General features: G+C 46.1%; 1 protein-coding gene across 12 annotated transcripts in view; it reads right to left on the bottom strand.

The window, feature by feature from the left end:
- WDR20 (WD repeat domain 20) overlaps window positions 1-6,671 on the bottom strand; it is a 79,085-nt gene extending 72,414 nt beyond the window's left edge. For 8 of the 12 annotated variants that reach the window (XM_021715559.1, XM_008064083.2, XM_021715561.1 and 5 more), the window contains exon 1: window positions 6,329-6,671. In XM_021715559.1, coding sequence (XP_021571234.1) covers window positions 6,329-6,577 — 249 coding nt within the window. In that variant the 5' untranslated portion in view covers window positions 6,578-6,671. The remainder of the gene's footprint in view (window positions 1-6,328) is intronic. The other 4 variants (XR_002482312.1, XM_008064085.1, XM_008064087.1 and 1 more) reach the window with 2 other exon arrangements.
- Between the last annotated feature and the right edge of the window lie 4,477 nt (window positions 6,672-11,148).

Genomic DNA, 11,148 nt, shown 5'->3' with positions numbered 1-11,148 from the left:
AGGCTGCGGTGGCCGGGAGCAGCCACTGCACTCCAGTCTGGGTGACAGAGTGAGACTCCAACTCAAAAAAAAAAAAAAAAAAAGCTAAATTTGTTACCTATTAACAATATTTTTAAATGTCTTTTAAAATATATGAACTACTAAAAAATACCCAGGTTACTTTGGGGCCCAAAACTGAATAGGTGTTTCAGCTTCTAAAGAACTTTTTAAAGTATGACATAGATGGACGGACTTGGCTTTATTCAGTCATTCACTCAACAAACACATGGTAAGGGCCTAACTCTATGCTGGACACTGCACTGGGCAGTGGAAAGACAGAGAGAGCAGGTCCCTATTGTAAAGGAGTTTTGTTTATAGAAGACAGATTATCGTACAGAGAATTACAAACTGAGTCAAGTACAAGGAAGGCAAAGTACAGGATGCTATGAGAACATGTAACCGGGGAAAACTGACCTAGCTTGGGAAAACTGACCTAGCTTGGGAATTCAAAGGATTTGCTGAGGAAGTGATGGTTAAGCTGAGATCTGAATGGAGGCCATTCATATTTATGTAAAAACAGATCTCCATAAAATGAGAGGATTAGTCCAAAATAAGCCCAGCTATCTTTGGCATCTTTATCCTAACAACATGTTTTTTAAAAAAGGAAAACAAAGTATATACAATAAAGATGCTTGGGAGGCCAAGGTGAGAGGATTACCTAAGCCAATGAGTTCGAGAACAGCCTGGGCAACGTGGCGAGATCTCATCTCTACAATAAAACAAAAAATTAGCTGGGCGTGGTGGCACATGCCTATAGTTCCAGTTACTTGGAAGGCTGAGGTGGAAGGAACACCTAAGCCCAGCACGTCGAGGCTGCGGTGGCTTTGAGTGTGTCACCACAATCTAGCCTGGGCAACAGAGTGAGACTCTGACTCAAAAAAAAAAAAAGAAATTTGAAAGCTCATAGTTCAAAGTTTTGGGGAGACAGGGTCTCATTCATCTTTGTACACCCTATATCCCCTTGCCTCATATTATTACTATCCTAGTAGTCACTCAACTCTCTGTTGGAATGATTAGTGTTGGCCAGGCTCAGTGGCCCTTGCCTGTAATCCCAGCACTTTGGGAGCATCACTTGAGTCAAGGAGTTCAAGACTAGCCTAGGCAACATAGTAAAACCTTGCCTCTAGAAAAATTTAAAAATTAGTCGGGCATGGTGAGCCCAGTCCCAGCTACTCAAGACTGAGGCGAAAGGATTACCTGAGCCCAGGATCTTAAGATTACAGTGAGCTGTGATCATGCCACTGCACTCCAGCCTGGGTGTCAGAAACCCTGACTCAAAAAAAAAAACCATAATAAATGATTAGTGTCAGTATTAAATCAATGTTAATACTATCTTTCGTTAAGCAAAATAAATTCATAGCTGGGTGCGGAAGTGTGCCTGTAGTTCCAGCTACTTGGAGGGTCGAGGCTGCGGTGGCCAGGAGCATGCCACTGCACTCCAGCCTGGGCGACAGAGTGAGACTCCAACTCAAAAAAATAAAATAAAAAATAAATTCAAAAACTACATCTCCTCATACAAGAAACCCCATTCCGAACTTCCTTGATTGTGGAAAGATGTTTTAATCTACCTCATAGATTGCTGTGAAGAGTTAGTAAAAATAAAACACCACAAAATTCTGGGGCAAATTCTAGAGTATATGGTATCCTGTGACCAAAAAGCTTGCTCAGTTTCTTTCCCAGACCATTCTTAAAATTCAGTTGTGCTTCAGTCTCCTTACCAGGAGAACTCTATCACGTATGCACAGCCTCTCTGGTCTTGGTTTTCTCTAAGGAGGGTAAGACTGGCATCTACTCTAAAGTCCTTCCAGTACTAGTCACTGACCAAAACGTCGTAAAAGGGTCAAGATTGGCTGGGCACATCGGCTCCCAGAACTTTGAGAGGCCGAGGCAGGAGGATCACTTGAGCCCAGGAGTTCGAGACCAGCCTGGACAAAATAGTAAGACCTCATCTCTATTTAAAAAAGAAAAAAGAAAAGAAAAGGAGAGGATTGCCTGAGCCCTTGGGTTTGAGACCAGCCTCAGCAAATTGGCAAAATCTCATCTCTACAATATATCAAAAAAAATAGCCAGGCATGGTGGCACATGCTATTTGGAAGCTATTTGGAAGGCTGAGGCTGAAGGATAGCCTGAGCCCAGCAGGCTGAGGCTGCGGTGGCCGGGAGCATGCCAGGGCCCTCTAGCCTGGGTCAGAGAGTGAGACTCCAACTCAAAAATAAAAACAAATTAATTAAAAAAGAAAAGAAATCTATATGGAGTCAAGACTGCATTCTTTGGCATAGATGTTAAACTACTTCCTCATCCACTCCATTCCCCTGGATCCCCATGTTTCCTCTCAGGAACGGCATCAAATAATTCACAATTTAAGTTATTTAAAAGACTCATTTTTCAGCCGGGCTCGGTGGCTCAGCCTACAATCCCGTGCCTTTGGGAGGCTGAGGTGAGTGGACTGCCTGAGCCCGCGGGTTCGAGACCTGCCTGGGCAACTTGGCGAGACCTCATCTCTACAATAAATCAAAAATTAGCCAGGCATGGTAGCGCGTGCCTGTAGTTCCCGGCTACTTGGAAGGCTGAGGTGGAAGGAAAAAAAAAAAAGACCCATTTTTCACTCATTTTACACACACACTTAAATTGAACTTATTCATTTGAATTAGACCTTCTGAACGATCCAAATAGTTATTGTAAAATTTAATATGCCTCAAAGAAAAAAAGAAGCAGTCAAAATGGCCAAATGTCAAAAACAGATTTACAAGTACTAACTTCAAAACAAAGTTGGTTTTCTGATTAAGAAAAAAGTATTGGCTATATTTTTGTTTGTTTGTTTGTTTTTGTTTTTGTTTTGAGTTGGAGTCTTACTCTGTCGCCCAGACTGGAGTGCAGTGGCTGCTCCCGGTCACCGCAGCCTCGACCTGCTGGGCTCCGGCGATCCTTCCGCCTCAGCCTTCCAAGTAGCCGGAATTACAGGCGTGCGCTACCACGCCGGGCTGATTTTTTGATTTATTGTAGAGATGAGGTCTCGCCTGCCCAGGCGGGTCTCAAACCTGTGGGCTCAGGCAATCCACTCACCTCAGCCTCTCAAAGGTACGGGATTACAGGCTGAGCCACCGAGCCCGTCTGGCTATATTTTAAATCAGAAAACGGAGTCATAAACACAGCCCCTTTACTAAGAAATAACAATAAATGCAAACTCATTCATGAAAAGCAAAAATATTCAAGTTATAATAACTAGAAGAAACCTGAAATACTAACACACGAAAATGAAATTTTACGCTAAAAAGTTAAAGTGCTCAAATGATCAGATAAAGGCAATTTACACATTTCAGATTTGTCTTGTTTAAAGTAATTTTGGGGCCAGGTATGGTGGCTCATGTCTATTATACTAGCCCTTTGGGAGATGAAGCCAGGAAGGTCACTTGAGGCCAAAAATTCAAGGCCAGCCTGGGCAACAGAGCAAGACACCATTTCTACATGAAAAAAAAATTTTTTTAGTATTAGCATGGTGGTGCGCACCTGTACTCCTAGCAATTCACAAGGCTGAGATGGGAGGATCACTTGAGGTTTGAGGTTGCAGTGAGCTATGATTGCGCCACAACATTCCAGCCTGTACAACAGCTTTAGACCTTGTCTCAATAATGATGATGACGGCGATGATGATGATGGTGGTGATGTTTTCGTGGAGTTTTCGAAAGCTTGCCTAATTTTACCCTTCTGTGAATAGTGTCCCAGTAAAAGAGAACACTCTTATAGTGGTACTTCTAGGCAAGAAATTTGTCTTTATGATGTAACCAAGGCTACCAGATCCAGATAACGTCTGCCTTTAGAATGATTCAGAAATAGTAACTTTAAAACTTCTTTTTAAAAAAAAGGAATGCTTGCACTCACAATTGTTAGTGTTCGTGAATCCGGTTTTTAGGGCTATTGTATTTTTATATAAATACAAATTTTAAAAACTTAATATTCTGAACTTATTTCCAGAGAAAAAAACTGATCCTTTCAGTTCTGGTATCAATGTCAAGATGGCAGCTTCCTAACTGACAGTTACTGTTAATGTTTAATTACAGTTTATGTTTACTGAGTGTTTTGGGGCTTTAAAGTTCATTACAGTTATTATATTATTAATTACAACATGTGCACTGCAATATTCCCTTTTTAAAGAGATGCAAATAGACGTTAAAGAACTTATCTGGCCAGGCTCCCTGGCTCAGCCTGTAATCCCGCAACTTGGGAGGCCGAGGTGAGTGAATTACCTGAGCCCGTGGGTTCGAGACCCGCCTGGGCAACTTGGCGAGACCTCATCTCTACAATAAATAAAAAAAAATTAGCCGGGCGTGGTAGCGCGTGCCTATAATTCCGGCTACTCTGAAGACTGAGGTGGAAGAATCACCGGAACCCAGCAAGTGAAGGCTGCGGTGGCCGTGAGCAGCCATGGCACTCCAGTCTGGGCAACTGAGTGAGACTCCAAATAAAAAAAAAAAAGAACTTATCCAAGATCACCCAACAAGTCAGTAACGAAGTTGGAAGCAGGGGGCTGCGGAAAGGGACGGTGGCGTGCGCTGTTCCGGCGGGGAGGCCCCAGAAGCAGCCGGCTGCCTTCCTCCAGCCGGGTCCATCAGGCTCTGACACGGCCAGGGAGCGGGCCTGCGAGTCCTCGGAAGAGGTGGGGTGGCCGCCTTGTCTGCTTAGATGGCCTCGCCTCCCTGGAGGGTTGGGAGTCTCGCCCTGGGTGAGAGCACAGGGCAGCTGAGAAAGGCAGACCACTCACTACTTCATGCTTTCCCAAGTCCAAAATAAAAAAAAAAAGCCAAGTGATTTACTTTCGTTTTTTAAGATTCAAAAATACAGTTTATTTAGAAAATAAATCAGAGAAAGAGAAAGAGTAGATTCTCCTCCCCAAGGTAGAGGAGGGGGCCAAAGCCTGACCATGGCCTGGCCATAACTCAAAGAGCGCATGGCCACATCATTGCTTAGGAAGGCAATGGCCCATGATTTACTTTCAATAACTTCTAACAGCATGCCGAAACAAAGTATCATAAACACTAATTTAAAAGATTCACCTTGAATGAAAGAACTTGCTACATTTAGATACCACTGTCACTTGCCTATTTCTTGTAACCAAGCAAAAACACTGTACTGGAATTGGATATATTAAATCCTGGGCAATGTTCACCTTTCCATATGTACAATTTATTTTCATACTATCCCGTACAAATTAATCTTTATAGAATCAGTTTATCACCTTGTCGCATTCCGAGGTCCTGTGGGGTGCATTATTTTCCTCACTTTCCAAGGAGTCAAGTCATAGAACACAAACTCAAAAATAAGCAGTTCTCAGTGAGAACATAGTTACATAGCCAATGAAAGAAAGGCTCTAATAAATCGTGCTTTTAAAGAGATAATTTCAAAGGATGATTACATGCTAAACAGAATTACTGTTAAGTCGCCCGCCAAGAAGGATGAGTCCTTTAAAGTAGCTTTTAAGGCACATCCCTCCCTGTTTGGGACACAGCCTGACTTGTTGGACAAGATTACTCTGGGCACGCTCACAGAGAATCCCTCGGAACCAGCCTAGTTCACTGAAACATCATCTCAACCTCCCAACTGTAGCACTCAGCCCTTCCCTTACTCCAAGGGGCAGGCTGACCCTCCTTAACAGTCTTCCAGGAGAAGGTTCCCTCCGCGGAGACACTGACAAAGCCGTCCTGCCGCGGATGTTTTGGAAACAGAAAGTGTTAACACCAGGAGAGGAGGCTCCCAGGAAGTGTCAGTGCGGCAGCAGGTGGAGTAGCCCTGCGTGCCGAGCAGGTTCTTTCCGACCTAGTCTCGGTCCTCTGCTCCCCAGACTTGGTCCCGCCTGACAGACCTTTCTCGGCCGCCCTGCGCCCCTGTGCTCTCACCCAGGGCGAGGCTCCCAACCCTCCAGGGAGGCGAGGCGATCTAAGCAGGCAAGGCGGCCACCCCACCTCTTCCGGGGACTCGCAGGCCCGCTGCCTGGCCGTGTCAGAGCCTGATGGACCCGGCTGGAGGAAGGCAGCCGGCTGCTTCTGGGGCCTCCCCGCCGGAACCCCGCACGCCACGGTCGCTTTCCACGGCCCCCAGCCCTGGGAAGCGCCACCGCCACCACCCTCCTCACTCCTGAATCCCCTCTCCCAGGAGTACCCCAGTGGAGTTGCCGGCCCACTCAAAAGTACGAGCGACGGCCACCCCTGTCGGTCACCCTGGCCCCGCTGTCACCGCCCTGCTCCCGGCCTCTGCCCACGCCGCTGGCGGGCGCCGGAGACGCCCGGGTCGGTACCTTGCGGACCCCCTTGTAGATATAGAAGTAGAGCTCCCGGCCCACATTGAAGCAGAGGCGGTCGCCGTTGCCAGACTGGTCGTTGAGGTTTACGAAGGAGACGCGGACAGGGTTGGATCCCTGCGAGTTGAAGGGCACCCGGTTGGGCCGGCTGTACTCCGAGTGCGGCAGCAGCTTGTACAGACCTTCCCGGGTGGTGAATTGGGTCTTAATCTCGTTCATCTCCTTCCCTCCTCCCTCCGCCGCCATCTTGGAAAGCAGCGTTCATCCTGCCCTAAGTGCCCGGATCACGCCCACCGCGCAGGCGCCGTTCCTGCCTGCTCGCTCTCCCCCCGCCTCTTCCCCCTAGCCCCTCCCAGCCGCGAGCCGGCCCCGCAAGGCGGGCCGAAGGGAAGGGGCGGGCTTGTTTACGGCCCGACTGCGCAGGCGTGCTCACCTGGCGCGCTCCACGCGGCGGGCCGTCCGCAGACTCCTCCCCCTGGGCGCGGCCTCTGGGCTGCACCGCCGCTGCCCAGGTGATGCCGGCTGGGGCTTGGGGGCGGGCAGGCGGGCAGGCGGGCAGGCGGGCGGTCCCGCAGCTGCCAGAGCCAGGGGAGAGCCGGCGAGGAGGAGCTGCGGCGGGGCTGGGGTCGACGAGGTGAACTTGGGGAGGCGCCTTGGGGAGCGGGACTGTTCCGCCGGGAGGGCTGAGGACCCGCGCGACCTTCTGGATGCCCCCCCGGCGCCTCCTTGGGGTTCCCGAGAAGGTACCGCCGGACTCACGCTCACTCTCGTTTTTTTTTCTTTAGGCGGGGTGGGGGAGAGAAGAGTGTGGCATGTGCTGACGAGTCAGATGTCTTAATGCCCATCCTTAGTGAGCATCGGCTACTTTTAAGGAAAGTAGGTTGTGCCGGCGCTTGTGTGTCCTGTCTTCGTCCTCACCAGGTGTTTAGGGAAAGGGGGCGGGGCCGGGGAACCGCTTTGGGAACCCGGGACCGAATCTACGCAGGATTCACTTCTCTTGCTCAGTGGCTTATTAAGAGCTCTTAACAAAATTAGAGGTGAGTGATTTAATTTTTTTTTTTTAAAGGCTCAAATGGAATCTGCGAAATTGTTTACTAGGCACGGTGGTATGCATATAATGTACAGGGTCTAGATACGTACGCACAGGCACACGTGTTAAACAGAGATTTACTTTACCGTTACAATCACCGTTTTATACCCGGATTTCTTGGCATGTTGCACTAGAACGAGAACGTTTCTAAAGTGACAGAAACGTTCAGATAGCATTCCAGGAGGGGCAAAAGCCAATACTATTCCTGAAAGTTCAAATCCTATCTGAAGGGTCACCGAAGAAGAGGAGGGAGGTAAGTTCTAAAGTAGGAGGAGCCTAAATCATAAACATCTTCTGTATAACAGAGGAAGTACAGACCAGTAGAAACTGAGCCAATGACGTAATAATGCATTTGACACTAACATTTATAGTTTTTATACATATTGGCAAAACACAAAATTCTACTTAATAGATACCTAAAATACTTTTAAAGTGTTTGTTACAAATGTTTTAATGTTATCTGCTTTTCCCTAAAAGTTAAATAGAAATCAGTGCTCTTTAAATACCAGGAAATGTTCTCTGGTTACCTTGGAGTTATCCTAATCTCCTATAACTGTGTTATTTTACATCGAAAATACATATTTAAAATGATTATCTTGAGGGATAGTGACATCCTGAATCATCTAATAATAATTTATCTGTGTTTTCTAGTTAAGGGGGGAAGTATAATACTATTATTTCTGAGGGGGAAAAACCCTTAGCAAGCAAAATTAAAATTTTCGTCGAAAACCCTTAGCAAGCAAAATTAAAATTTTCGTCGGGTGCAGTGGCTCACGCCCATAATTCCAGCCCTTTGGGAGGCCAAGGTGGGAGAACTGCTTGAGCCCAGGAGTTTGAGCCTAGCCTGAGTAACATAGCAAGACTTCATCTCTATTTAAGAAAAAAATTTTAAAAGTATTAGTCCTCAATTAACCACAACATTCTATTTCCCATAATACCTATGTAACTTAAGTATTCTGTCAAGGTTTTGTCCTATATAAATTCACCATTTTTTATTATAGTCATAGTGATAAAAGTCTGCTCACTTTGTCTCTGTTTTTAGTACTTTTGTAGTTCATTTTCCCTACACTCAAGGATTCAGTAAGTATCACCCGAATCTATATAACTGGGCCTCACCTGAAGTTTATTTCTGATTTTCAGTTTCTAACCAGGTATTTCTAAACAAGTTCATGCCTCAAATTCATCAGTTTCTAAACTTTGTCAGTTTCCTTTTTATTTCAAACTTGAATCATTATAATGGCTTCATGAATTAATTCCTTAATGCCACTTTGTCTCTCAACTGTCCTTCTATAAACAACTACCAGATTGATTTTCTTTTTATTCTTTTTTTTGAGTCAGTCTCACTCTGTTGCCCAGGCTGGAGTGCAGTGGCATGCTCACAGCCACCACAGCCTCCACCTGCCGGGCTCAGATGATCCTTCTGCTTCAGCCTTCCAAGTAACTGGAACTACAGGCGTGTACCACCACGCCCAGCTAATTTTTCTTGATTTATGTGGAGATGAGGTCTCACCAAGTTGCCCAGGTTGTTTTCAAATCCCTGGGCTCAGGCAATCCTCTTGCCTCCCAAAATGCTGGGATTACAGGCGTAAGCCACCATGCCCAGCCAAATTGATTTTCTTAAAGCAGTGCTTTAGACGTTATATTCTCTTGCCCCAAAACTTTCAATTGCTTGCAATATCCACATTATTTAAGTCATACACCAACAATTCTCAGCCTGTCCTTACCTATTGCTTAAATCCTCCATCCCAAGCAGTTCTGCTGTTATCCTTAACTATTTCCCTTGCTTGAAAGGACTGTGCCAGGCTGGGCTCGGTGGCTCAGCTTGTAATCCCAGCACATTGGGAGGCTGAGGCGAGTGGATCACCTGAGCCCGCGGGTTCGAGACCCACCCGGGCAACTTAGCAAGTCCTCATCTCTACAATAAATCAAAACTTAGCCGGGCATGGTAGCGCATGCCTGTAGTTCCAGCTACTTCTAAGGCTGAGGCAGAAGGATCACTGGAGCCCAGCAGGTCGAGGCTGCAGTGGCCAGGAGCATGCCACTGCACTCCAGCCTGGGTGACAGAGGGAGACTCCAACTTGAAAAAAAAGAAAAGAAAAGACTGAGCCTTTCCTTTCTCCTTCAGAGCCTGTTCTTTAAGACCTAGTTCAATTCCATCTTCACCAAGCCTGTCCCAAGTCCTGGGTGATAAAACTGTACTTGAGACCAAGGACTCTCAACTCAGGAACGAGCTGACTTTAGAGACTACTTGATTCCCCTGTAATTGTATTCAGAAATTTTTGTATATTCGTTATATCATCAGAGTCTTTAGCTTTCATCAGATTTTTAAAGAGGTATAACCACATTCCCCAAAAAGTTAGAAATCACTTCTCTAAAATTCTGAGCTTTCATTTGTCATTCATAACATCTTAAATTTATCAGAATATGCTAATTATCTTGTATTGATATTTATCTTTTAATGCATACATATTTGCTGCCTTTTAACCAGACTGTATGTACACTCAAGCATAGGAGTGACCTTGTGAAAAATCTTTGTATTCCCAAATTTTTATTTGAGGTCCTCCTACATGTGCCACACTGTTCTAGCCTTTGAGATACATAAGAAAATAAAAATCCCTTGTTCGTGGAGTTTATATTCTTGCAGGGAGAAGACAGAATAAGCAATAATAGATAAACACGATAAAAGTGTTTAAACACAAGAGATAAACACAAACAAGTAGATTGTACAGATAAGTGCTAGGAAAAAGTAGATCAGGGAATGTAGGACTCAGAGTATGTTGGTCAGTTTGCACTTTCAATATGGCGATCAAGATAAGCCTTTCTGAGAAGGTGATGTTTCAGCAAAGACTTAAAGGGGTGGGCCATGGGAAGAACTGGAGACCAGGCAGAGGTCCCCAAGGCAGTAGTGTGCCAACGATGTTCAAAGAAAAGAAGAGTAAGAAGGCTAGTGTGGCTGGTGCAGAGTGAGCAGAGAAATCATTGCAGGACTTAAGAATCCATTTGTTTGCTGGTTTGAAAACATACTAAGGGCCAAGCCCGGGGGCTCACACCTGTAATCCCAGCACTTTAGGAGGCTGAGATGAGAGGATTGCCTGAGCCCGTGGGTTCGAGACCAGCCTGAGCAACTTGGTGAGACCTTGTCTCTACAATAAATCACAAAAACTACCCAGACGTGGTGGTGTGCGTCTGTAGATCCAGCTACTTGGAAGGCTGAGGTGGAAGGATCGCCTGAGCCCAGCAGGTCAAGGCTGCAGTGACTGTGAGCATGCCATTGCACTCCAGCCAGGGTACCAGAGTTAGACTCCAACTCAAAAAAAAAAGAATCCATTTGTTTGCTTGTTTGAAAACAGACTAAGGGTCCAGCATGGGGGCCCATGCCTGTAATCCCAGCACTTTGGGAGGTGGAGACAAGAGGATTGCCTGAGTCTAGGGGTTCAAGACCAGCCTGGGCAACATGGCAAGACCTCTTCTCTACAATAATAAATTTTAAAAATTGGTTGGGCTCAGTGGCTCACACCTATAATCCCAGCATTTTGGGAGGCTGAGGTGAGAGGATTGCCTGAGCCCACAGGTTGGAGACCAGCCTGGGCAACTTGGCAAGACCTCATCTCTACAATAAATCAAAAAATTAGCTGAGCATGGTGGCATGTGCCTGTAGTTCCAGCTACTTGGAAAGCTGAGGCAGAAGGATCGCCTGAGCCCAGCAGGTCATGACTGTGGTGACCAT

Source organism: Carlito syrichta, unplaced genomic scaffold, assembly GCF_000164805.1.
Source record: "Carlito syrichta isolate Samal-C Ts95f unplaced genomic scaffold, Tarsius_syrichta-2.0.1 Scaffold307187, whole genome shotgun sequence".
NCBI lineage: Eukaryota > Metazoa > Chordata > Mammalia > Primates > Tarsiidae > Carlito > Carlito syrichta.
Note: the sequence above shows the minus strand (reverse complement) of the source record. Positions and strands in the feature narration are given on the sequence as shown.